This window comes from Lissotriton helveticus, chromosome 5_1 (assembly GCF_964261635.1).
Source record: "Lissotriton helveticus chromosome 5_1, aLisHel1.1, whole genome shotgun sequence".
Lineage (NCBI taxonomy): Eukaryota > Metazoa > Chordata > Amphibia > Caudata > Salamandridae > Lissotriton > Lissotriton helveticus.
In genome coordinates this window covers 387,592,002-387,619,485 of record NC_136065.1, presented here as the reverse complement: position 1 = coordinate 387,619,485, position 27,484 = coordinate 387,592,002, and the positions used below count along the sequence as shown (strand labels likewise).

The 27,484-nt window shown below is 48.2% G+C and overlaps 1 protein-coding gene across 1 annotated transcript in view; it reads right to left on the bottom strand.

Moving 5' to 3' along the window:
• The window catches only part of HP1BP3 (heterochromatin protein 1 binding protein 3), a 704,364-nt gene that overhangs the window by 471,671 nt on the left and 205,209 nt on the right, over positions 1-27,484 (bottom strand). Inside the window, exon 4 of the mRNA XM_078642573.1 lies at positions 8,432-8,591. Within this exon, the coding sequence (XP_078498699.1) occupies positions 8,432-8,591 (160 nt within the window). The remainder of the gene's footprint in view (positions 1-8,431; positions 8,592-27,484) is intronic.

Sequence of the window (27,484 nt, the reverse complement as noted above, 5' to 3'; positions counted from 1 at the left end):
CAACTCTCCAAGCCCAAAGTCTGGAAAAGAGACTTGAAAAAAACTCAAAGCAGGAAGTTTGCCCCCTAATAGTTGCAACCTCCTACTCCCACCACCAGGCGCTACGGACGTTCAAACCCTGACTGACCATTATCTCAACGCTATGACCTCAATAATTAATGAGGCTGAACCTATGCAGCTAAAAAGACTTTCTACTAAAATCTCCAATCCATGGTACGACGGGAGTCTCAATGAGGATAGACGAGACATGCGACTGGCAGAGCGTACCTGGAGATCAGCTCCCTCTGCAATGCACCTAAAAGATCTGAAGAAAAAGAGAAACGCCTACTTCAGGAAAATAAAACGCTCAAAATCAGACTTCTTCAGCCTCCAGCTCGACCAAGCAAAAAACCGCCCGAGAAAACTGTTTGATATAATTAGAACACAATCCAAGGATCAACCCCAACCACTCAACACTGGGCGTGAGGCACCCTCCTGTGAAGACTTCGCTGCTTTCTTTATCCAAAAAACTGACAACATAAAGAGCGATCTACTCATTGATGCAAGCCTCTACTCCAAACCCCAGTGCCTAGCACCCACTGAACCAAAAAACAATGCTACTTGGTCAACCTTTGGCACATACTCGGAAGAAGAAATTGGCAAACTGCTCAGCACGCAGTAAAAGACTTTACCCCTTTGCTGCTCCCTCTCTGGACTAAAATTATCAACAGTTCTCTCCAACAAGGAAGCATACCTGATTCCCTCAAAGTTGGCCAGGTCACACCACTGCTAAAGAAACCTACAGCCGACCCCTCTGATCTCAACAATTACCGTCCCATTACCAATATTCCCACTCTCGCCAAACTGCTGGAAAAATGTGCGCAACTACAATTGACTAAACACATTGAACAATTGAAGTAAAAGCCATCCTCATGGCTAAATACACTTGAGCTTTTATCTCAGACACTGTTAATACTCTGCATCGATTTGTACTACATGTTTGACCCCTTTGATTATCTGTATTAGCTGTTTTATCACTCACATGATTGGCTTTGTAGCCACCTAGTTGTACTGTTTTGACCTATTGATTTATGTGTCTGACTATACTCCCTCATGTACTACTCTTTGTAAAGCGCTCTGATATCTGCAAAGATCTTGTCCGCGCTATATAAAACTTTCAAAATAAATAAATAAATAAATAAACTTAAGAGTATATGGTATAGCGTTATCATGGAACAGCTATAAGGACTTGGTTCCGCAAGCTGCAAACGGGCTCAGCTCATGCCAGAGCACCATCTCACATAATTCCAAGCACTCTGCCTTCAGGATTGATAAGGCCTGTTATAGGAGTGACTGATAGGAATATATGTGTCCATTTTAGGGTTAGATATAGGAATACTATATCTAAAGCAAAGGGTGATTACACCACCTTGCCCCAGCTGTTGTGCAGCCAGTTGTGTCAGATTTGGGTGTCCAGCCAGGGGTGGCATAATACATGCTGCAGCCCCTGGTAGGCCCTGGGTACACCTATGCCCTGGATACCTAAGGTATACTGTACAGGGACTGATAAGGTGGCCCAGTACCAATTGGTAAATGCACCTAAGGTACATGCTTGTCAATTTAGAGAGAGAACAGCTAGGCTGTGGGTCTGATTAGCAGGCCCACAGCCAGGGAAAGTCGTAAACCAGTGAAGCAAAAAGCAAAAATCTGGGGTGGCCATGGGATTGCAGACCCCACTCTCCTACAGGTACCCTAAAGGGAGACACAGGGGGCTGTAGGGCGCCGGGTGCAGGGGTGTCTTTGGGAGTCGGAAAAGCTTACCCTCGGCTGGTCGCGGTTGGTGTGGCCCCTGGTTCTGAGTCTGCAGGCGTCGGCTGGTTCGTCAAGGAAGGTCTTTGGGCACTGGACTTCGGGTGCCAGTCGCCGGGGGGACGTCCTCGTGGTCTTGGTTCGGGTTGGCCCGGGCTCGGCTGGTGCAGAGTGGGCTGGTCCGGAGCTTCCTGGTGGGCACAAGGTGGGTTGTTGCAGCAGAGCCTCTGCTGATGGGAGTCCCAATCGTCGAGAGGGTCAAGGCAGGCAGGTCCTCTGGGTGTCCCAAGATTGCTGTCCGCGGAGGTCGCCGGGTTTAGGCAGGAGCAGGTTCCAGGATCAACAGGCCGGTAGGGCTGGGGCCAAGTCAGTTGTTGGTGTCCTGTTGTTGGCAGCTGCACGGCGGGTCTTCTTCTTGATCTTCTTTCTTCTTTTTGATATCGGGATCTAAGGAAGAAAGGTTCAGGGAGCCCCTAAATACTGAATTTAGGGGTCTTGCAGGTAGGACAAGGGCAGGGACCAATGGGCCCCTGTCCTGGGGTGAGTACACCCCCTATCCTGCTCCTCTTCTGTGGGAGGGGGGGCAGGAGCCTAGCTGGGATTGGGCAGGACTCCCCATCTACAAGATGGCCGGGGTCCGGGGTCGTTGCTTCACCTCGCCTCCTCCACCTGAGGGGTGGAGTTGGAACAAGTTGGCATATCCCCATTCCTGGCGTAGTTTTTCCCGCCAGTGTTCCCGCCAGGGTGGGGGTAGGCCTGGTGGGGGCTGGTTGCTGGGTACAGCAAATGGTCCTGAGAAGCTCTCAGAGGAGGTATGCCTTTGAAGCTTCCCCCTGTCCATCCTGGGGGAGGAGACATATCACCTCGCCCAGGATGTGCATTGTTGCAGGGCCAGGAGAGCGGGGGGCTCTCCACCTAGGTGTCCAGCAACATGTCTGCTGTGTGGCAGCCTCTGCAGCCACTCAGCCCAGACGTGGATTGTAGGTTCGGGTTTTGGGGGGCATCTCTAAGATGCCCTCTCGTGCATTTTACATTAAATCCCACACTGGCATCAGTGCGGGTTTAATGTGCTGAGAAGTTTGGTACCAAACTTGACAGTCTTCAGTGTAGCCATTATGGTGCTTTGGAGTTCATAAAGACGACCTCCCAGCACCATATACTCTTAATGGCATCACTGCACTTACAGTGCCCAGGAATGGCCCTGGGTAGTGTAGGGGCACAGGGCTCATGCCCCGGTGCCCTCACCTCGGCATAGGGCACCCAGCTAGAGGGGTGACTGAAGTATGCCAGGGCAGTGGGTTCTGTGGGCATGGCACAGGGATGTGTGCCATGTCGACTCTTGCTTTAGTTCTGTACTTAGGCACTCAGCCTGCAAAGGCAGTGTGTGGGTGCCAGGGAACAGGGTCCCTGAGGGTGGCACAATAAGTGATGCAGCCCTCAGAGGGCTTCTCTGGTCATCATGCCCTGGGTACCATTTACAAGGGGCTGACAGGTGGCCAGAGATGCCAATTGGGTGTTTTGTTTCAGCATAGCTTTTCTTTGTAGGGAAGGAACACAGGCCCTGGGTACCTGGTTGGCACACTCAGTCAAAGTACATCAGCAGTTCAGAAAAAAAGTGGGGGCATACCAAGGCAAGAAAGATGGCACTTTCTCACAAGTACCCTGTGTAGCAGTGGAAAAGTGTAGGCAAATGTCCCTGACCAACTTATCCATAGGGTATTCCCCAGGGATTGACTGCACGTTTGCCACGATGAGAAGTGTTGGCATTTTGGAGTGTTGCAAATAGGTCTATTTGCGGTGTCCCCCATTTGTTAAATATTTTCTGTAACTCCTGATGGTTGACCTCCCACTTGTGGGATGCTGACGACTGTCTGCTCAGCCTGTCTGCTTCCACATTGTCCTTTCCTGGGAGATGTATTGCTAGTAGGTCTATTTGTTTCGGAATAGTCCATTTCTAAATGTCCTGTGCTAGTGATGACAGGATCGCCGAATGAGTATCTCTGTTTGTTTATGTAGAACATTGTTGTGGTGTTGTCTGTTTGAACCAACACTCTCTTTCCATATAGGTGCTCCTGAAATGCCTTTAACGCTAGGAAGACTGTCCTTAGTTCTAGATAGTTGATGTGTTTGACTGTGTCCTGGGGCTTCCACAATCCTCTCACTTTGAGGTTGTTCATGTGTGCTCCCCATCCCAGCTCGGATGCGTCCATTGTGGTTTTCACTGATTGAGCCGATTGTGTGAATGGTTTTCCCAGTGTAAGGTTTCTCTAGTTCCACCACGTCATCTCTTGATGTATTGTTTGGGTGACAACCACGAGGTCCTCTGTGCTCCCTGTAGCCTGTGACCATTGCTGCTGAAGCCATTACTGGAACGGTCTCATATGTAGTCGGATGTGGGGAATTAAGTGTATGCAAGACACCATCATGCCTATCATTTTTCCCACCGTCCTCACTGTCAGAGCTTGCCCCTTGCGGTAGTTCTGTGTCTCCTTCAGAATTGCCACGGTTCTTGCCCTGTAGGGTGTTGATCTCTGCTCCCAAGAAGACTTTCACCTGCTCTGGTTCTGCGGAGGATTTTCCCCAGCGGATGGAGAACCCCAATCTTGACCGTTTTTATATCGTTGTCTGAGTGTTTTCTTTGCAGGCGTCGTTTGAGTGTGCCTTTACCAGCCAGTCGTCTAGATACGGGTATATGTGTATCCCCGGTCTCCTCAAGTGTGCCGCAACTGCGGCTCTTTGATTCCCATACAAACATCTTGTTTAGTCATTTGTTCTGTGCATTAATGTAAAATTGTCACTGTTTAAATTAGAAGTTTATTTCATTTTGTGTTTATGCACAGTAAGTAGTAGTTTGAATTAGATGTTCTTTGGTGTGGTACCTTGGTCCACGAAAGTGATAAAGGTGGTATGAGGCCAAGGTTGTGTGTTTGAGTAGTAGTGTGTATGTGTGGTATGATACCAGTGTTGGTTGTGAATAAATCTGTTGAGAAAAGTTCAGATTGTTGAGCCTTATGTTTAGGTATTGTTTTTCGTGAAGAAATGTGGTCGTGGTGTTGGAATTTGTGTACATAATTGGTGAACTGTGAAATCACAAAAAAGATTACTTTGATACAGCAAAACGTTTTAAAATAAAATGTATTTAATATTTCCGGCTGTCAGTGATAAGAGGTCATGCGCCATTGTATAACTTTTTTTTAGAAAGAATTATCAGTATTGGCATTTTCATTGTTTTGGTTTTGAATGGGCTCAGCCTTACTGATTAGAGCCAAACCCATTGTTGTTTTGCCACTGCTGCCAGGCATTTTATGAACACCCTTGGCGCTGAATTTAGACTGAGGCTAGCACTGTGAACTGGTAGTGTGTATGCTTTACCACGAACCTTAGTAAGAGTTTGTGTTTTCTGTTCAATGGTAAGTGCAGGTACACATCCTTTAGATCTATTGTTGTCCTGTAATCCCCCTTGTTGTATCTGGGGAATTACTTCTTATAGAGCGGTCATTTAAATTTTTTGCGCTTGTTTAGGTACCTTAAGTCCAGAATTGGACGTAGCGTCTCGTCCACCTTTGGTACGAGAAAGTAAGTGGAGTAGACTCCCTCCCCTTTCTGATGTGCTGGTACCCTTTCTATGGCTTGTTTGTCTAGAAGTTCCTTTGTTTCCTGTAACAATTGTGATAGTTCTCTTCTTGAGTGAACCTTTCTGTTTGGCTCTCTGTGTGGGGGATGTCCTTTCAGTTCTATACAATAGCCGTGTTTTATGATGTTTAGTATCCACTTGTCTGTGGTAATTTCCCTCCATTCCTGGAGGAAGTCCGTTATTATGCCTCCTGATGGTGTTGCATGTTGGAGGAACTGACAAACTTTTGGTTTTTTTATTATATGTCACACCCCTGTTGATGTTGGCTGAGTGTGTGTTGAAATTTTTGTGGAGTCACTTGGAGGCGGGCTGTTGGACTCCTCTGGGTGTGCTACCTCGTCCTCTTGTGCGCCCACGAAAGGACTGGCCCCTAGGCTGGCATTGCCATGTCTGCTGTTGACCCTGGTTTCCCCTTGGAAGCCTTGGTTAAAGGATTAGTGAGAAGTGGCTGGTTGGTTGTTACCCCTGCCTGCTGGCCTTCTTCGAGGTACCCCCCTTCTCATTCCCCTGAATTGCAGGGCTCCCATTGACCTTGCAGTCTAACTTTCGTAATTCAGTTGGTTTAATTTTTCGTCCACTGTGCTGCCGAACAGTTGTTCACCATTAAAGGGTGTGCTAAGGATGTTACTTTGTACTTTGGCATTGAAGCCGGAGATACGGAGCCTGGCATGTCTGCACTCCGTTACCCCTATCATCATTTGTCTACTTGATGTTTCCGCTGCGTATAGAGCTGATTTCAAACATGTATTAGCCATGTATAGCCATGTTTTTCCCCTCCTCTACCAGGTGGCTGGCCCTCTTCTGGTATTGGTCTGGTAGGTGCTTGAAGGTGCTTGAATAGTTCTCTGACCTCCTCCCAGTGTTGATACGCGTGCCTATTGATGAGGGCATTGGAGTTTGTGATACGCCACTGTATTGCCGCACTCCTTTCCATCTTCCTCCCTGTCAGGTCCAGCCTCTTTCTTTCCTAATCAGGAGATGGTCCTGTATTTGTGGGGATGGTAGCCCTCTTTCTGGCCGTGGCTGCGATGATGGAGTCAGATGGTACTGACCCCCTGATGTACATGGGGTCATGTGAGGAGTGTTAGCATTTCTTCTCACACCTAGGGGTGACAGATCTGCATATAGCTAGTTCTTTGAACACCTCCCTTCTCCAGCACACTAGGAAGCATTGGCAAGAACTGGCTCCTTGTTTGTGTTGGCAAAAGTGTTTCCAGCAGGAAATATACCTGAGGCTCTTCCTCCTCCAGCTTCACCTTGTATGTCTCTGCCGCCCTCTTTAGGACTTGGTTGTACATTCCAATGTCGTCTGGCGGCGAAGGCCTCGAAGTGTAGGACTCTACGCCCTCTTCCGGCGATTCAGCATCGAGATCCTGCCACAGAAGATCTTGAGACTCCGAAATTGTCGAGGCCTTGTACAATTCTTCTTCCTCCTCGCCGTAGTAATACAGGTCTTTTTCGACCTACTCTTCGGCGGGTTCTGAAGTGTTCGACCTCGAGAACGGGTTTCAATGGAATCATGCACTGGCTCATTTTTTCGTCAAAATACTTCTTTCTCTGGAGAATACTCGCCATTTCAGCATCGAGTCTTCTCCTTTTCTTGTCCATCTCGGACGCTTGTTCGGCGTCAAGATTCTCCGGCCTCCGTTTTGCAGTTGTCGCCGATGTCGCGGTCTTGGACGTTGGGCCTTGCTTTTGGGATTCTTGCCTCGATGTCTAGTATTCCTTTTCTGGAACCGCTTTCAACAGCCTTGCCTTTTCCAGGTTTTTCGCCGGCTGCGAGTCCTTAGCCAAGGATCCGCTGGGCTGTTTATCTTTGGGAGCGGCTGCTAGCGTCGAGGACTTAGACGGCAGTGCCCTTTTTGGGACGATTTGGACTAATTTCTTCGAGTGTCCGTCAAGGGTCTAGGGGTCAAAGACTCTTACCTCCTTCCTGTTTTCAACCTCGACGTCCGTCGAGTCTTCTGGCCCTTCAGCAATGTTATCCTCTTCTTCACTGTAGAGGCCCAAGTCTCAGAGCGATGGAGGTGCTTCTTGTCCCTGCATGGTGTGCTTCGCCATCCGCTGTCTCTCTCTCTCTCTTTCTCACCCTAAGTGTCTTAGGCGTAAAAACCACGCAGGCGTTGCAGTCCTCGCTTCGGTGGTCGAGCGGAAGGCAGAGGTTGCAAACTGGATGCTGGTCCTTCTGCACGTACTTGTGTCTGAAGTTCTCGCAAAATTTGAACGGTGTCTTGTTCATCACGGTGCTCAAGGGGCCCCCTGTGAGCGCATAGTCGGTGACATGTCGAAGGATTGGTTTTTCTCCTTCTTCGACGTCCCGGTTAGTTGACTGTTCCTCTGGTCACTAAGTTTGACGATCCAGACCCAACGGCGGAAAAGAGAATCTGAAAATGGCGACCACAGGAGGAAGCTTCCTACGTAAGCACGCCGACGTCACAGAGGACATCAAATGGTGGTACGTCGAAGCCCACCCTACCTGGGCCAGAAAAAAAAATACGACAATTCTGGACCCCACCACGAGATGGCGAAATAATGCACAGCATAGTGAATCCAGAAAGATTCACGCTGCACAACTTTAAGGATCTACACAAGCAAATTTCACAGTAATGAAATTGTGTGCTATGAGTGTACCTTCGATAAGAGTTCAGGGTTGCTCTCAGTTTGAATGGAACATAAAACTGAGCTTTGTTCCTGGAAAAGAGGATTTTGAAAGCTGTATAACTGGAAGCTGAAGTTTTGGCAATTATTAAAAGCATCTTGATTAAAATGAGATCTTACTTTTATAATGCATATTTTCAACATCACATGAAACAGGAAATTTAAAGTAAAAAACTTTTATAACAGGGTTCAATTTAAGGACATACCAAATTATCAAATCTTAAATACTTGTGGGAACAAAATATCACAAGTGAAACAGTCTAGTTGTAAACCAGTTCAGTCTTTAAAATAGAGCATGCAGGCAACCACAGAAGCAGAAGTGACCACGAATTGAAAAACACTTCCTCTTACTTTTATGGCATCGATGAGAATCGCATCCATCTTGGGACGTGAAGATGAAGCTAGGTGTGTCACCTTTCGTGCACGAGCTAACTGGTTGGCACTTAATGTAGCCCAAACGGGTATAGTTTTCTTCACTTTTTTCTCTTTCTCTTTAGAAGTGTCCTTCTCACTGTAGGATGAAAAAAAATTATAAGATGTCTTGTTATTACATTTCTGGTGATTGGATTAGTTTGTACCGTACACTAAAGCAATAATCATGGTAGAATGCACATTATATACATGTGTCAAATTTAGTATATAAAGTGAGGAGGAAAAACTAAATAAGAGTGTGTCAAGCCAACCTAATTAACAATAATGTTAACATCAAAACCAACTACTATCAACATTTAAAAAGATAGTCTGCGGAAGGAAATAAATATACTTATCTGTAACAACAGTTCAACAGCCTAGGAAGCGTTCATAGATTAACATGTTTGAATCATCCCCAGTTGTCTAGGTGAAATAAAGTAGTGCTGAACAGAAAGTAGCCATAGATACTTAAACAGCGTTAGATTTAATAGCACATCTACTTCATTGTAAATGACCAAAACGTCAGGAAATGAACTAAAACGTTATTTACTCTATCCCCTTAGAGCAGCGGTTCTTAATGCCTACTCAGGGAGTCCGCAACAAACTGAAAGCTGACAACTTATCTTGATTCGTGGCAGCTGCAAGAGTATTGCAATTGAGCCGATAAAAAGAACATGCATTTGGAGAATAAATACAAAGTAATATGCTAGAATATTGCTCCATCTTTTACAAATAAAACTACATATACAATGTTCCTATTAAAAGTTCGATTTTGCGTGGTTGTTAGTCAATTAAATACAACATTTAATGATGTGTTAATTTTTTATGTATACTTGTTTCCATATTTTTGTGTATTGGTTTGAAGTTGAAATCGTGGAAATTGCTTGGGTGAGAAGTGGCGGCTTTCAATGGTAATCAGTGGGGTTTCACAGTAAGTCAAAGGGTTAAGAACCATTTCCCTAGATGCCACCATAGCTCAGATTTTGAAGTATATGAGCAAGCAGGCATACACAGCCATTAAGTGAGCCTCAACTGGGGAGGAGGGCTTGACCTTTGTGAATCACTGAATGATGCTGGAGAAGAAAAGGTTACTTACTTTCTTTCCCTGGTGGTTCTGCATCATAGCAGTCTTCATTGAAATAATAAAAGCTTGAATAATTCTGTGCTGCATGGACCCCAGAGCAATATAGGCACTAGCGTCTTCAAATTATGAGAGTAGTAGGGAAAAGCCTAGCACCTAAATATAGGGAGCTTTTTTCTACTTTATTACTTTCACGGATTCTACCGCCTGCTTTGAAAAGGGCCGATGTTATTCCCTTGTTGAAAAAAAACCTAACGCTAAAAGCACTCCCATTTTAGACCAGTCTCCTTGCTCCTGAGGATTACCAAGATTTTGGAAAAAATCGTTAACACCCAGCTGACATCTTTCCTGGAAACGTCTAAACTCCTCCACCTGTGTCAGACCGGTTTTAGGTCCTTACACAGTACTGAGACAGCACTTATGTAGATCACAGACACCGTCAAATTCACATCGGTTGCAGGCCAGAATTCTGCATTAATCTAGTTAGACCTCTCTGCAGCATTCAAAACAATCTCACATGAGATTCTGTTACACTGCCTTGCAGACATCTGGGTAGAGGGAAAAGCTTTGGCCTAGCTAGGTTCTTTTTTAGAACACAAGGAAAAAGCGGTTTGGCTCAAGCCTTTCTTATCTGAAGCCAAACGTATTAAGTATGGAGTGCCTCAGGGCTCAGCTCTGTCCCCCACATTCTCAAACATATACTTGACCCCCCCCCCACTGGCTTATCCAATTGAATCCTTTGACATCTAGGTGGCCTCTTACACAGACGACACTCAACTGCTGCTGACCTATAATAACAATGAACTTGAAGGTAAGACTAAATTTGCAGCATGCAGGACTGTAATTATGGCTAAAAACCAACTTCATACAATGCATTCCTGAAAAAACGGAGATCCAGCTATTTGATGCCAATCCTCTCCCCGATAGTCAGGGGCATGACCAGCCAGGTACCATCCTGCTCCCTCCCCTACTGTATTGGCCAGGACCACGGGTGCCAACTGTTACACGCTTATACCTCCAATTACAGATTGCAGCTGAGGTCAAGTCTGCATGTTGGAACCTAAGAACGTGGAGGTTATTCCTAAAATCCATGTCATGGGAAGCCCAGAAAATAGTAGTACAGGGACTAATACTGCAAAGGTTGGACTATACCAATGTCCTATACATTGGACTCCCTGACTACCTTATTCATAGACCGCAAAAGATTTAGATTATAGCAGTCCGCATACTATTTATCCTTCCAAAGTCTGCCTCAATCACTCAGCCCTGCAACCAGTTACACTGGCTTCCAGTGAAGAAAAGGGTCATCTTTAAAGCCCTGACCATAGCACACTCAGCTTTTTAGAACATCCGTCCCACATGCCTACACAAAAGACTAATCTTGCACTGCCAAGGAAGATCTCTCCGCTCACAGTCGGCCTGTCTTCTGTCCATCCCCTTCATCAAAAGGAAGTGGGGCGGTTCAGCCTGCTCGGTTCTGGGGACTTAACATTCGATAATCTTCCTTATCCCCCCAGAAGCATTCCTGATAAACGGCTGTTCTAGAAACAAATGAAAACTCATCTTTTTTAAGATTAACTATGTCAACCTCTTCTTTGGCCGCACGCCTGAGTAGTACTAGTGCACTATACAAATCCCCTCATTCATGATGAACAGAACCCTTGAGGGGCCGATCAGCTGTATGGTTTTCTTGAATGTAGCTTCTAAACCTGAAAAAATACAGATGTCAAATCTGCATCACAGCATCTTTGTTGCAACAAAAAAAGGGGCCGAAGTGTAAACTGTGAAAAAGGCTACCCAAGGACCAGTTTTGTCTTTTTTCTGGCTCCTGTGAGTAGGATCCCAGAGTGCATGTCGGGTATCACTCCAGTTTTGTGATAGAAATGTCAGTCATCTTCACTCAGATTTTTTACATTCATTAGTAGTTTTCACCCACTCTAGGAATGTTTTTCGGACAGAATGCCTTCTCTTTTTACAAATGCGATTAATGTGGAAGGAAGAAGTAGGTCTCAGGCGCATACAATGTCTACGAGTAGTGTTTCCTGGTTATGCAATCCTGCTAACCAATAGTAAAGTGATTATGCCTCTCCTCTCAACAAGGTGAAATTGGTATACTTTTGATTGGCACGTGTGAGAAAGTGCCCTCTTTCTTGCATGGTATGCCCCCACTTTTTGCTGAATTGCTGATGCGCTTTGACTGAGTGTACCGTGGGCGCCTGCCAATCAGGTACCCAAGGCCTGTGTTCCTTCCCTAATACTTCATTGAAGCCTAAGCCCAATTGGCATCTCTGGGCACATGTCAGCCCCTGGTAAATGGTACCCTAGGTACCCAGGGCACTGTGACCAGAGAAGGCCCTAAGGGCTGCAGCACTTATTGTGCCACCCTTAGAGGCCCCTGTGCACTGCAACACACACTGACATGGCAGGCTGCGTGCCTTGGTGCAGAACTAAACACTGCTCTGGCATACATCAGTCACCCCTCTAGCCAGGTGCCCTATGCCAATGGTGAGGGTACAGGTACAGGTGCATGAGCCCTGTACCCAGTACCCCTACAGTACCCAGGTTCATTCCTGGGCACTGTAAGTGCTGTCATTAAGAGCAAATGGTGCTGGGAGGTTGTCATTATGAACTCCACAGCTCCATAATGTCTACACTGAAGACTGAGACGTTTGGTATCAAACCTCTAAGCACATTAAACCCACACAGATGCCAGTGTGGGATTTAATGTAAAATGGACAGAGGGCATTTTAGAGATGCCCCTTGAAACTCAACCAACTCCCAGTGACCTGACTGAGTGGCTGCCAAGACTGCCACCCTCAGACATGTTTCTGGAACCCTGGGTTGAGAGCTTGCCGCTCTCAGGGGCCTGAAACAATAAACATCCCTGGATGAGGTGCCAAGCCTCCTCCCCCAGGATGGGCAGGGTTCACAAAGGAGAAGCTTCAAAGGCATACCGCCTTTGTGAGCCTCTCCAGACCACTTGCTGTACTCAGCAACTAGACCCCACTGGTTCTCCCTCCCAAGTAGGGCGGGGGACCCAGCAGGAAAAACAAAGTGAGGAAGAGAGGTGTGCCCACCTCTGCCAAGTCCACCCCTAGGGTGGGGGGAGGCGAGGTAAAGTACAACCTCGAGTCCCCGCCATCTTGAGGATGGGGGGACCCAGCCAACCAGGGACAGGTTCCTGCCCCCCTCCCACTGGAGAGTGGCAGAATAGGGGGTGTACACACCCCAGGGAAGGGACCCATTGGTCCCTGACCTTTACCTACTTGTAACACGCCTACATTTAGTATTTAGGGGCACCCTGAATCTTCCTTCCTCAGATCCAGCAACCACAAGAAAAGAAGGACGAGAAGCCGCGCAGAGCTAATAAGAGGACGACGCCCACTGACATGGCCCCAGCCCTACAGGCCTGTCTCCCCTCGAACCTGCTCCTGCGAAATCCCAGCGGCCAGCCACCTCACAAACTCCAGAGGACCTGCCTGCATTCACTTCCCAAGCTGTTTCTCCCGTGAACACTGGACGTTTTTGAACAGCAGCTTCTGGTGCTAGCCAGGAACCGCGAATCCAGCACACTCTGCACCCGCCGAGCCAGGCCAGTGTTTGAGTGAACAAACACCACGAGGAGGTCCTTCCGGCGATCCTGACCCGAGATCCAGTGACGCCTGACCTGCCTCAAGCCTCCAGACGAAGCCTGCAGCCTCAATCTAGTAGGTCACCCTACTGCAACCAGAGCGCGTAATAAATTCCGACGTCCAAAGGCACCCCTGCACCCGACGTCCCACGGCCTTGTGTGCCCAACCCAGCGGTGCCTAACTATCCCTCTACATTCCAACATCCCCCTCAAAGTGGTGGTCACTCCTGGAAGATCCTCGTTCCCGAGCCTGCAGTGTTTTTGTCCCGGAGACTTCCCATTGAAATCAACAGGGCACCCGACCCCAAAACAGCACCCTGCACCCAGCTGCCCTACCGCCGCTTAGGGTGCCCCATTGGTGCTAACTTGGTCCCCAACGAGCCCTGAGCTTAACCGTAGGAGCTTTGTTCCCACACCCATGTGGCCTGCTTGCCAGCCGCTACCAACCGAAGTCCCCCTATCCCCCATTGGATAACACTGGGCCTCAACAATGCACCCGGCTGCTCGAGTGCCGCTGAGGGTGCAACAGTGCATCACTGACCCTGGGAGACCCCAGAGTCTAACCCCAGAACTCTAACTCAAAAGACCGATTACTTACCTTGAAACCGATAACTCACATTTCCTCATAGGATAACATTGACACTTTTTCTCCGCAAAAAGTTTCCACATGTCGACTTTTGAAAACTGCAAATATTCCTTAAAAATCAGCTGAATAACCAAAACGCATTTTCTCAACTGATTTCAGGAAATATCCCAGTGCAGAATCCAGGATCCAGTCCTGTTTTAGTAGAAGTAATCTGAAAAGTAATTAACTGCATTTTACTTAAAAAAAGCCCATTCAATTGAATGTACTATACCTGCAATGTGTTGCAAACTGCTTTCTTAAAACTGTAACCAAAACCAGTACAAGTAACACTGCTATTTTGAACTGTTTTCATACAAGTAATTTAAAACTGAAAAGTATTTTTATGCTTACCTGCACCAGGCTTGCTTAGTTCTAGAAATAAAACAACAGTATATTTTTTTATACAAAACAATTGGCCTAGAGTTCAGTTCTTGAGTGTGTGAGACCATTTTCTGTCTGAGTGTGTACATCACATGCTTTACACTGTCCTCTGATACTGCCTTACTGCTCGACCAAGCTACCACTTTAGAGAGTAAGGCTCTATCTAACTTTAGCCTCTGCCAGACCTCTGGAGACCCTTGGACTCTATACACACTGTACCTCACTTTGGTGCAGTATATATATAGAGCCAGTTTCTTACAGCATGTTTAACTTAACTATAAGCCTCTACCATATGGAAGCAAGGTGTACCCAGGGCCTGTAAGTTAAATGTTACAGGTGACAGCAAGCATGCCGCCAGGTGAACTGGCTCTGCAGGTTTTAACTGAAAATTTGACCTATCAAAATAACCTCTTTTGACAGGCCTCCAAGATGGCCAAAGTAGTTAGGGTTAGCCCAAGAAACCCTACCCCATTGGATAGGGCGTCCCCAGAGGGTCATTTCCACCACAAGGTTGTACCAGGCATATATGTGGCATTTCCAGGCACCCACATCAGAACACCTCTGGACCGGAGGAAGATCAGAAGAGGACTGAACCTACTGTCTGCAAACTGAGACGAGCCCTGAAGGACTGGACTTTCTCTCTCCTGTTCAAGCTACAAGGACGCTACAACAGGCCTTTCTTGCACTGACTAAATTATCTGTGGCAAATGGACCTGGACTGGACTCTGCCTGCAACCCTGCTAGTGCTTCCCCTGAGGTCCTGGGGAGCAGGGCTTTAGAAATGTACTCCTGTGGTAGATTGGGACTAAAGAAAGCTGGCTCTGTACACACTATACCAAAAAGAGGTATAGTGTGAACAGAGTCCACTGAGTCCCCAAAGGTAAGCCAGAGGTTACAGTAGATAATTCCTTACTCTCAAGTTAGTGGTAGCTGGGCTAAACAGTTAGGCTTATCAGAGGGTAGTGTTAAGCATTTGTTGCACACACTCAGACTAGAAATGATGTCATACACTCAAACACTGAATCCAGACCAATTGTTTGAATAAAAAAGTTGTTACTTTGTTATGGTTTAATACTAGAACCAAGAATTACTTAGTTGCAGTTAAGTGTTACTTTCAAAGTAGCAAAACTGTTCAAAATAGGGTGTGAACTGGTTTTGCAGAAGCACACAAGTTACTTCGCAGAATAGGAAATAAGTTGTAAACTCTGGAATACTGGAAGTTACTTCAGATTACTTTCTAGATACTTTTCAGTTGCTTTTCTGACTTAGTGCAAAACAAACAAATAATACAGGTTAGGGACTGCAGTACGTTAGTAAGCAGGACCACTCACTTGTAGACACTAACGAATAGTTTTCTTACCTGTCGGTGTAGTTTTGCAGCTTGAAGATCTTTCTGGATTCACTATGCTGTGCATTATTCCGCGGTCTTGTGGTTGGGTCCGGATTTGTAGTCTTTTATTTTTTTTTTTTTTTTTTTTCTCTTAGCCCAGGTGGGCGTCGGCGTCACACCCCCTTGGGTGTATTTCCGGTGACGTCGGCATGCTTCCTGCGGAAGCTCCCACTCTTGGAAGCCATCTTCGGGTTCTTTTTTTCCGTGTTTCTTTCGTTTCCGAAGTAATGGCAATGTTGTATTTATTTGGTATTTTACCGCTTTGTACTTTTAAAGTCCTTTCTTTAGTTAACCACCTCTTCTCTCTCCAGCCTCATCTTTCTGGCGGAGGTGGGTGGGTTCGCTAGTGAATCCAGAAAGATCTTCAAGCTGCAAAACTACACCGACAGGTAAGAAAACTATTCGTTTTGCAGCGTGAATCTTTCTGGATTCACTATGCTGTGCATAGATTTTGTAGCGGTTTCTCATCTCTGTGGCGGCTGGGTGGAAGATGAGCGTTGGGTGTTGAATATGTGCTGTAGCACCTTCTGTCCCACTTGAGCTTCCTTGTTCATTTGTATGTCCACACAGTAGTGCTTCGTGAACGTGTGCACCGAAGCCCATGTTGCCGCCAGGCATATGTCCTCTATGGGTGTGTTAGCCAGGAAGGCTATTGTAGCGCCCTTCTTCCTGGTGGAGTGGGCACGTGTCCCCTCTGCCAGTTCTTGTCCTGCACGCTTGTGGCAGAGTTGAATTGTCTGTGCGATCCATCGTGCAATGGTCTTTTTGGTTACAGCTTTCCCCATGAAGCCGTTTGCGAATGACACAAAAAACTGTTTAGTTTTCCTGTGTCCCTTTGTCCTTTCAATGTAGTGCATGACTGCCCTTCTGGCGTCCAGGGTGTGCACAGCTCGCTCTGCGCTAGTTGTTGGTTTTTGGAAAAAACTCGGTATCTGTATAGACTGGTTCATGTGAAATTTGGATACCACCTTCGGCATGAAGTGTGGGTCAGTCCTCATCACAACTATCATTGTGTATTTGTATGTAGGGTTCTTGTAGCGTCAGCGCTTGTAGCTCGCTTACTCTGCGTAAGGACGTTATTGCAACCAGGAAGGCTGTTTTCATAGTTAGCATCTTTAGGGAGGCCCTGTGAAGTGGTTCAAAGGGCTCTTTCATGAGTTCCGTTAGGACTGTGTTCAAGTTCCATGCAGGTGGCGGCACCCGCTTGGGTGGTGCGATCCTTTTCGCTCCTTCTAGGAATCTCTTCACCACCTGTGATGTGAAGAAGCTCCTGCACGTTTCTCCCCTTGTGTAGGCGACTATCGCTGCCAAGTGAACTCTTAAAGAGGATGAGCTAAGGTTCTTCTCCAGCAAGTGCGTCAGGTACCTTAGCACTGTGGAGTCACTCTTCATTTTATTGTGGAGTCTTTCCTGTCTGCACCATATTGTGAATCTTTTCCATTTCGCAATGTAGCACTTCCGAGTGCTGGGCCTTCGTGCCGCCCGAAGTACCCTCAGGGTGCTTTCTGGTAGTCTCAAATGTGCGAACTCTATGTCCTTAGAAGCCACGCTACTAGGCTCATGCTCTCTGGCTCTGGATGTAGTACCTCTCCGTTCTGCATGGAGAGTAGGTCTTTCCTCCTGCTGAATCTGTGGGGTGCACACTGTGTCATCTCCATGATCTGAGAGTACCATGTCTGCCTCGCCCACTGTGGTGCGACCAGTATCAGTGTCATGTTGCTTGCTCTGCACTTGCTCAGCACTCTGTACATCAGTGGTATCGGGGGAAAGGCGTAAGCAAATGTCCTTGACCAATCTATAGATAGGGCATTCCCCAGTGAGCCCTCCTCGGGCTGCCTGGATGCAAAGTTTTGGCATTTTGCATTCTGGCGTGTGGCAAACAGGTCTACCGATGGTGTCCCCCATCTGTCGAACAGGTACCTTGTCTCCTGCGCATTGAGCTCCCACTCGTGGGATGCCGATGTCTGCCTGCTGAGCCAATCGGCTTGTATGTTGTCCTTCCCTGTTAGGTGTATGGCTAGCAGGTCTATCTTGAAAGGGATGGCCCATCTCCATATCTCCTGCGCCAGCGTTGAAAGGGGGGCTGATTGTGTGCCCCCCTGCTTGTTGATGTAGAACATCGTAGTGGTGTTGTCTGTTTGTATCAATACCTTGTGTTTGTACAGTCTTGTTTGAAAGGCTTTCAGCGCAAGGAAGATTGTCTTCAGTTCTAGGTAATTGATGTGCTTTGCCGCATCTGTTGGCGTCCACAGTCCCCTCACCTTGAGCTCCTCCATGTGAGCGCCCCATCCCTTCAGGGATGCATCTGTGGTGATGGTCACTGTTGGCGTTGGGGGCGTTAGAGGCTTTCCCTTTGTTATGTTCTCCATGGTCCACCATGCCATCTCCTTCTGCACTGCGTGCGTTACAACCACTAGATCCTCCCAACCGCCTGTAGCTTGTGACCATTGCTCCTGTAGCCATTCCTGAATAGGTCTCATGTGGAGTCGTACATTTGGTACCAGGTGGATGCATGATGCCATCATGCCCATGATCTTGCTCGCAGTCCTCACTGTCCGAGCTTGTCCCTTCCGGTAGAGGCGAGTTTCCTTCACCAGCGCCCTCGCCCTCTTCTCGCTGGGGAACACCTTGCCCTGCAAGGTGTTGATCTGTGCTCCCAGGAAGATCTTGACTTGTTCCGGCTCCATTGATGATTTCTTCCAATGGATGGAGAACCCCAGGCTTATGAGCGTGCTCGTCACTGTATGTGCGTGCTGCTTGCATTTCTGGTATGAGTTTGCTTTCACCAGCCAGTCGTCCAGGTAAGGGTATACGTGTATTCCTTGCCTTCGTAGGTGCGCTGCGACTGCTGCGAGGCACTTTGTGAAAACTCTTGGTGCTGATTTTAGTCCGAAGGCCAGTGTCGTGAACTGGTAGTGGCTTTCTCCAATGGTGAACCTGAGCATGTGTTTGTGCTTTCTGTTCATTGGGATGTGCAGGTAGGCATCTTTGAGGTCTATTGTGACCATGAAGTCCCCGGTCTGCAATTGTGGGAGCACCTCTTGCAGGGAGGTCATTTTGAATGTTTGCGTTCTTATGAACTTGTTCAGGAACCGTAAGTCCAGAATGGGTCTCATTGTCTCGTCTACCTTTGGTACCAGGAAGTACGTTGAGTATATTCCTGTGTTTCTTTCCTTGAAGGGTACCCGTTCTATGGCCTGCTTCCGATTGATTGATTGATTGATTGATAAAAAATGTATAATGCGCAAAACAATAACCCGCAGGTATCAAGGCGCCTAACAATAACATCTAAAAAGGGGACATGTATCATTACACATAGGCTTGCAGGAAGAGGCGGGTTTTAAGGGCACTTCGAAATTTCTGCAGGGAGGGTAGGGACCTAAGATCCAGAGGGAGATCATTCCACCACTTAGGGGCCAGGGTGGAGAAGGCCCTGCCACCCCACTTGGCTCTTCGTATACGGGGGACTGTGAAGAGCAATTTCCTGGAAGAGCGCAAGTCCCTTCCAGGAATGTAGTGGGAGATGATAGAACCAATTCCCGTGTCACAATTCTTTGCAATGGCTCTATAGGTCATGCATAGGACCTTAAACCGGACTCGGTGCTCTACCGGTAGCCAATGCAGCGATTTCCTAGCCATCGTGGCCGAGGAGCGTCTGGGGACATCCAGAACAAATCTGGCCGCTGCATTCTGGACTACCTGCAAGCGCTGCAGCAGGCTCCTGTTTAGCCCCGCATACAGCGCATTACAGTAGTCCAGTCGTGAGCCAATAAATGCAACAGCTATTTGCTTTCTGGATTGGTGGGAGAGATATTTCCTAATTCTTCGAAGGGTGTGAATTAAGCCCCAGCAGGTAGAGATGGTTCTACTAACCTGTCTGCCCATATCCAGGGCAGGGTCTATCATCACCCCAAGATTCTTAGCAGATGTCGTGGGGGAAGGGCATTCTCCTAACGAGTCAGGCCACCAACTGGCTGACCAGATGTTCTCTTTCCCTCCAAACACCATCACCTCAGTCTTCTCCCCATTCAGTTTAAGTGAATTCTGAATCATCCACTGACCAACCGCCTCCATGCAAGATCTAAATTTGGAGGCAGTTGGCACATCTGAATGGGAAAGAGAGACGAGGATTTGGGTGTCATCTGCATAGGAAACTACCTCCATCCCGAAAGTTCTAATTAGTCTGGCTAGTGGGGTCACGTAGATGTTAAATAGGGTCGGACTAAGAGCCGACCCTTGCGGGACCCCACACAGCACCGGTCGGGATGGAGATAGGAACTCACCCAGCTTGACTCTTTGTTCCCTTCCGTCAAGGAAGGAAATCAGAAGATCTAGAGCTGCGTCCCTCACCCCCACTTCCCTCAGACGAGCTGTAAGTACTGAGGGGGAGAGGGTATCAAAGGCCGCAGTTAGATCTAACAGGACCAGGAGGGTGGTCTGGCCACCATCCACTTTCGTGCGGATCTTATCAAGCACAATAGTGAGGGCCGACTCAGTGCTGCGTTCCCTCCTGAAACCGTGCTGGAAGAAGTCCAGACATCCCGACTCTTCCACGAAGGCAGCGAGATGCTTGTTTAGATGTACCTCAAGCATCTTCGCAGGGGCTGGAAGCAGTGAGATCGGACGGAAGTTTTTTAGGACCTCCGGATCAAGGGAGGCCTTCTTTAGCAGGGATTTCACTACTGCACTCTTCCATTCCGTGGGGAAAACACCGTCTCTCATAGCTAGATTCATAATTTCTAGCAGAGGTGGTAGGAGGGTTTCCCTACACTGCTTAATGATTTTCAGTGGACAGGTATCCAAAGGGGAGCCGGATTTGGTCTTATTAAGCAAGGTCTCCAGATCTTGTAAGACCAGAGGGGGGGAAGGAGTCCAAGGTGCTCCGAGGGGAGATGTCTGTAGTGGTCATATTCATCTCAGCCCGAGCAGGGGGCTCCCTGATAGATGCTCTTTGTTCCTCAAGAGCCAAATAAATATCCTGTATTTTGGTGTGAAAGAAGGAAGCAATTTTATTACAAAGGTCCTGAGAGGGTACAACAGGGTCAGGGGTTTGTAGGTTGACTAAAGAGTCAACAATTCTGAAAAGCTCCTTCGGCGAGGAGAGCGAAGTTGTCACGTCCACAAAGTAATCTTGTTTGGCCCGGACGATCTCAGCCTTGTATTTCCTGACCAGGAGTTTGTGAGCTTCCTTGTTCTTAAGGTCCCAGCCTGAGTGCCAGAGCCTCTCCATCCTCTTCACTTCTTGCCTGAGGGATTCAGAAAACCAAGGGGCAGATGGTTTTTTTCTAGCCCGGCGGCGGGTCTGAACTGGGGCCAATTCATTCAAGGCCTCCGTAATAACCTGTTCAAAGTGACCAACTGCGGTCTGAACACTGTCCTTGTCAGTGATAGAAAGACTACCGCAGGAGTTCCTTTGCCTCCTCCTGAAGACACTGCAGCTGCTTGCTTGCTAGTGTTTTTCTTTTTGGTTTTCTGCTTGTTGGCCTCCCCTCCAACTCATACAGTATCCGAATTGGATAATGTTGAGGATCCATTTGTCTGATGTGATTTCTCTCCACTCTCGGAGGTAAAATCTTAATCTTCCTCCCACTGGTGTCATGTGGTCGTAGGTGTCAAGTTTGTCTTGACCCATCTGTACGTGCTGCCCCCAGGGATCTTTTTTGTGGGCGGGCACACTGAGTTTTTTGAAGTCACTTAGAGGTGGGCTGCTGCCCCCCTCTTCTATTTTGTCCCCGTCCATTTCTCCCTCGAAAGGACTGACCTCTTTGTTGGTACTGCCAGGACTGCTTCTCTTGACCATGCTGAGCCTGCGAGTCTGCCTGGTGCGTTTGCTGGAAAGCCTGGTGTGATGTACCTGGCTGGTTTCCGCCTCTCCCGCCGGGCCTCCGTGACGGGGTACCCCTCTTGTTCCCTCTGAACTGCAATGCTCCCATGGATCTTGCTGTTTCGTTATCTTTTTTCAGTTGACTGAGCGTTTCATCAACTGTTGTTCCGAAAAGCGTGTTGCCGTTGAACGGTGTGTTCAGGATGCTGTGTTGCACCTCCGGTTTGAAACCTGAGATCCTGTGCCAGGCGTGCCTCCTTTCCGTGACGCCCATCATCATGAGCCTGCTGGCGGTGTCTGCCCCATCCAGGGCCGTCTTAAGGCAAGAATTTGCCGCGTTTTTCCCCTCTTCAACCAGCTTTTCGGCCTTCTGCCTGGCATCCTGGGGCAGGTCCTTCACCAACTGCCCCAGCCCCTCCATGATCTGGTACATGTGCCTGTTTATCAGGGCGTTGGAATTAGCCATGCACCAGTGGGTCGCGGCATTCCGTTCGATCCTTCTGCCCACCAGATCCATCCTTTTGCTCTCCTTATCCGGTGGCGGGCCCGAGGTAGTGGGTACGTTAGCCCTCCTCCTTGCTGTGGCCGTGATAATGGAGTCTGCGGAGACCGTGCCCTGAATGTAGGCCGGGTCCTTTGTGGAATGCTTGTACTTCTTCTCAGTTCTGGGAGTTACTGCCTTGCATGTTGCGGGCTCCCTGAATGCTTCCTTCCCCTGAGCCAGGACGCTTTCGAGCATTGGAAGGAACTGGCTCCTCGTTTGTGTTGGGAGCAATGTTTCTAGAAGGAAGTCTGCTTTCTGCTTCTCTTCGTCGAGCTTGAGCTTGAGAGCTGCTGCGGCAGATTGTATCACCGAGTTGTAGGCCCCGATGTCGTCCGGCGGCGAGGGCCTCGAGGGGTAAGTGTCGACCACCTCCTCCGGGCTGTCGGTGTCGACATCTATGTAATCTACCTCCTGTAGGTCAGAGGGTGCCGACTCTGTGTCCGTCCTGCTTCCCTCTTCCTCCCCATAGTTGTAAGTATCGTAGGGATTCTCGTACTCCTCCTGGTCGTCGATCACCTTGACGTCCTGGTCTTGTTCCTCGGCGACTTCGGCGATCTCCTCCTCCTCCTCCTCGACCGCCTCCACCACCGGTGGCTTGGTCTTGTGAGGGATCGTGAAGGCTTTCATCTTTGCATCGAAATCTTTGTTCCGCTGCATGATGTTCTCCATTTCGGCCTCGAGGCGCCTTCTCTTCTTCTCCATCTCGGCCGCGTGTTCCGCGTCGGATGGGTCGGCTGTTCTTTTCGGCGGATGGCTCGTCGCCGTGCCTTTCGGTGTCGAAGTTTTCGACGTCGAACCGGATTTTTGGTCTCTGGTCGTCGTCGTCAGTTTTGGGTCTTTCTCCCTCGGCGTCGATCGATCCTTTTCGGGGACGATTTTCGACGTTTTCTGCTGATCAGCAGCTCTCGGCGCCGGGGACTCCTTCTCGGAGGATCCGCTGGGCCTGGGAGTTTTTGGCGTCGGCGCTTTCGGGGTCTTGCCCTCGATTTTTCTAGACTCAGAGTCTCTCGGGTTCTTGGGGGGCGAACAGTCTCCTACCTTGTCAGAAGTCTTCGTGTAATCGGTCTCTACGACCGTGTAGCTGTCGTCTTCGGCGGCAGCGTTGTCTTCTTCCTCGGAGGACATCCCCAGCTCGTAGAGGGACGGAGTCGGGGCCTTCCCCTGCAGGGTGGCGTGTGCTACCCTCTGCCTCTCTCTCACACGAAGGGTCTTCGGGGCGAAGGCGGAACAGGCGTTGCAGTCTCCGCTTTCGTGGTTCACCGGTAGGCAAAGGTTGCATGCCGGGTGTTGGTCCTTCTGCGCGTACTTGTGGTGGCAGTTACGGCAGAACTTGAACGGCGTGTTGTCCATCATCGAGCGTCCAGGGCCTCTCTGTTTGCGTGTTCGTCGACGGTCGTCGATGATCTCGATGAAAAACGCCTTCTCCTTGCTGAATTTTCGTCGATGAAGTCCCCTGGAGTCTTCAGATGACTTCTCCTCGTCTTTTCTGTATTTTCTTTCTTCTTTCTCCAAAAATGTCTGGAGCCCAAACGGGAACGATCCAGACCCGACCGCGGAAAAAAAGAATCTGAAGATGGCGCCCAAGAGTGGGAGCTTCCGCAGGAAGCATGCCGACGTCACCGGAAATACACCCAAGGGGGTGTGACGCCAACGCCCACCTGGGCTAAGAAGAAAAAAAAAAGAAAAGACTACGAATCCGGACCCAACCACGAGACCGCGGAATAATGCACAGCATAGTGAATCCAGAAAGATTCACGCTGCAAAAGTTACTTTATTGCAATGTAAGGAAGAGTGAACACTAGGACATTTTTCAGAAAAAGGCCACACCATGCAACCTTATGGGAAAAACAAAGTTGGTACTTGCAGGTAGCTACAATGACCAATGACTTTTGGTGTGTTCCTTTTGGGGGTAGAACAAAGGTTCCCCAAGGTTTAACTCTGCACTCAAGTTGCACCACCAGCGGCACTAGGGTGGTTGGGTGCAGAGTGCAGGGGTGCCAATGCTAGATATGGGGACTAGGAGCACACAAGTTGGAGGCTGCTCACGGGCAGGTAAAGCGGCTTTGGAGAATAATCTTCAGTATTTGAGGTAAGAACAAAGGGGGGCCCAATGTAATATAATGGAAATATAATTTATAAAGTGCAAACTTATGCCCGGGGGCGTCTTGGTGCTCTAGAAAACTGATTTGGCTACAGCAGTGTCAGCAACGAGTCAAGGAGGTGAGCAAATGCCTCTCAGTCCTGTGTGAAAAGCAAAGTCTTTAAGGCTTTTCTGAAGGTAAGAGGAGGCAGCTTTTAGTGTCAATAGCAGACTGTTCAAAGCACAGCTGTGGTCCTAAAAAACTCTTCCCACCCCAGGTAGTCCTCCTGAATGGGGGGGGGGGGACAACCAGGTTCATAGCAGAGCCTGAACAAAGCATCCTCGCTGGAACATATCATTTAAACTTCTCCTTGAAGTCGTTGGCCCAAGTCCATGCAGTGATTTATAAGCCAGACAAAGAGCCTTGAATCTACAGCGTTGCCCAACTGGTAGCCAGTGTAGCTTCCTGATGGCTCCTCTAGTAGATTCATATTTAGAGAGGATAAGTTACTTACCTGTAAGCCTAGTTCTCGTCCAGAGGTATCCTCATCAAAGTCATAAGCACTTGAATATTCCCGCCAATGTGCAGGGACCATGGAAAAGAAATGCGTTACTTACCTGTAACTGCAGTTATCCAGTATTGGTGTCTTTCATAGATTCACATGCCTGAATCATTCCCCGTCGTCGAGACGGGAGTCTCCGGTACATAGAAAAGTAATGTCCTATAGACATACATAGAGAATAGTAGGCCTAAAGGCCTCACCTTAGTAACATATCCATGTCCTTTTGTAAAAAGGACCAAACTCTAAACAAGAGCCAATCAGCTATCACCTCCCTCTAGAACCTTCCTGGCAGGAGCCTCAGTCCCTCAGATTTTCGTACGCACTAAGCTAAGTAGGCGTGACACAGAGAGTTAGGTGAGTCCTTCCAGGGGAGGCGGGAGGGTTGCATGTGAATCTATGAAAGACACCAATACTGGATAACTGCAGTTACATGTAAGTAACGCATTTCTTATCCAGTATTATGGGTGTCTTTCATAGATTCCCATGCCTGAATCAGAGTAGCAAGCAATGCAGAGTGCACATTTCTGATGGAACAGCATATACTATTCCTTAGATAATACACATCATGCGAGCATGAACCATCATTAGACATCCACAATAAGTATTAGTAAAGAAATGTGCATACCAGAGTAGGATGGAGGGACGGAGGAAGGCTCACCTTACTGAAATATATATAGCTGAACACTGCTTGTCCCACTACTGCATCCTTCCTCAGCTCCGTATCCAGGCAGTATTGCCTAGTGAATGTATGCGGCGACTTTCATGTTGCCGCCCTGTAAATGCCAATGACTGGCGCCCCTGCAAAGAGGGCCATAGAAGTGGACATAGCTCTCGTGGAGTGCGCTCTCACTTTGGAATGCAATAGCTGTCCAGCTTGGTCATGACAGAAAGCAATGGCTGCAGAAAACCATCTGGAGATGCTCTGCTTGGTAAGTGGTAGACCTTTCCTAGGTCTGCTGTAAGCTACGAAGAGCTGGTTAGATTACCTGAATGTTTTCGTTTTGCCAATGTAAAACTTCAAGCATTGTTGAGATCCTTAGAATGCAGCGATCTGTCAGTTGCCATGCTTGGGTTTGGAAAGAAGGAACGCAGATCCACAGGTTCATTTAGGTGGAAGTCCGACGGGACTTTTGGGATAAACCTACGATTGGTTCTCAGGATTACTCGGTCGTTTTTAAAACTGTAGAAAAGGATCCTGGATTGAAAACGCCTGTAGCTCACTGACCCTCCTTGCAGATGTGAGCGCCAGGAGGATTGTTGTTTTCCACGAGACATACTTTAGGTCAGCTCTGTGTACTGGTTCGAACGGATGTTTCATGAGCTGGTTAAGAACTGCATTGAGATGCCAGGCAGGTGGCAACACACTTACTGGCGGGAGAGATCTGTATAATCCTTTTAGAAATTGCTTAATCGACCTGCTTGACCAGAGAGATTGACTTGTTGAAGTTCTTTTATAACGAGATATTGCTGCTAAGTGTACTTTAATGGAGGAGTGGGCTAGGCCCTACTGTGCCAGATGTAATAGAGAAGGTAAGATTTGCTCCGGTGAGGAGGAGAAAAGCGGAATGCTTTGATCTGCACACCAAACACAAAAGCGCTTCTATTTCAGGGAATACGTTTTGGTCGTTCTATCTGCCCTTGCTCTGGCAAGAATGTCCCTACAGTCTTGTGGAATATTCAGATTGTGGAACTCTCGGAACTCAGGAGCCCGGTAGCTAACCTGAGAGACTTCAGATCCGGATGTTGTTCACTGTGAGCAGAGATGGATACTGCCGCAGGTGGATCGGCGGCTCCAGGGATAGACGGTGGAGCTCTGAACTAATGTTGCCTCGCCAAGTTGGGGCTATTAAAATCAGAGTACAAGGCTCCACCGAAATTTTCCTAAGGACTCTAGGAAGCCTCGGGAACGGCGGAAAGGCGTACGCAAAGACGCTTGCGCCATGCGATGGAAAACGCATTCCCTAGAGACCCTGACTGGGGATGCCAACCTGCGAAGTGTGGGCATTTGGCGTTCATTCTCGTCGCAAATAGATCGATTTGCGGCGTGTCCCATCTGGAGAAGATCTGGTCGATAATTTGTTGATCTAGCTCCCATTTCTGTGACGATGTTTTCTGCAAGCTCAACGCGTCAGCGAGCACATTGTATGTATGTATGTATGTATGTATGTATGTATTGGCATATTTATATAGCGCTGTACTGTCACCCAAAGGGTATCCTGGCGCTTTGATTCAGCAAGCCGAAACCACCAATGCGAAATCACACTGCTCTCGGGAACAGTTGGGTCTTCAGACCTCTCTTAAAAAGGTAAAAAGTCACCCTGACTCCTCAATGATATCGGGAGAGAGTTCCAAAGTCTTGCAGCTGCAAAACTGAAAGACCGACCACCCATCCTTACCCTCTGAACTCTGGGAACCGTCGCCAGATACGCCGAGGAGGAGCGTAGTCTCCGAGAGGTGGAGTACCATGAAAAAAGATTCTCCGCGCCTGGGACATATTCCGCCCTTAGGGTTACATTGTGGAGTATGAGCCAATTCCAGATTTTTTTGCGACTCGCGAGAGAGTGTCAGCGAGCGTGTTCCTTCCCTGTTTGTTGAGGTAGTGCATAGTCGTGGTGTTGTCTGTCCGGACGAGCACCAGGGAATATTTGATTCTTGGCAGGAAAACATGAAGGGGCAGGAAGACCGCCCGCAATTCGAGCAGATTGATATGTAGTTTCTTCTCCATAGGAGACCACTACCCGCTTATTTGTAGCTCTTGCAGAAAAGCTCCACAGCCTTCCAAGGAGGCGCCTGTTGTGGCAATATGAGGAGTAGTCGGAAGCAGGAATGACAAGCCTTGAGACAGGTTTTGAGATGACATCCACCATTGAAGGG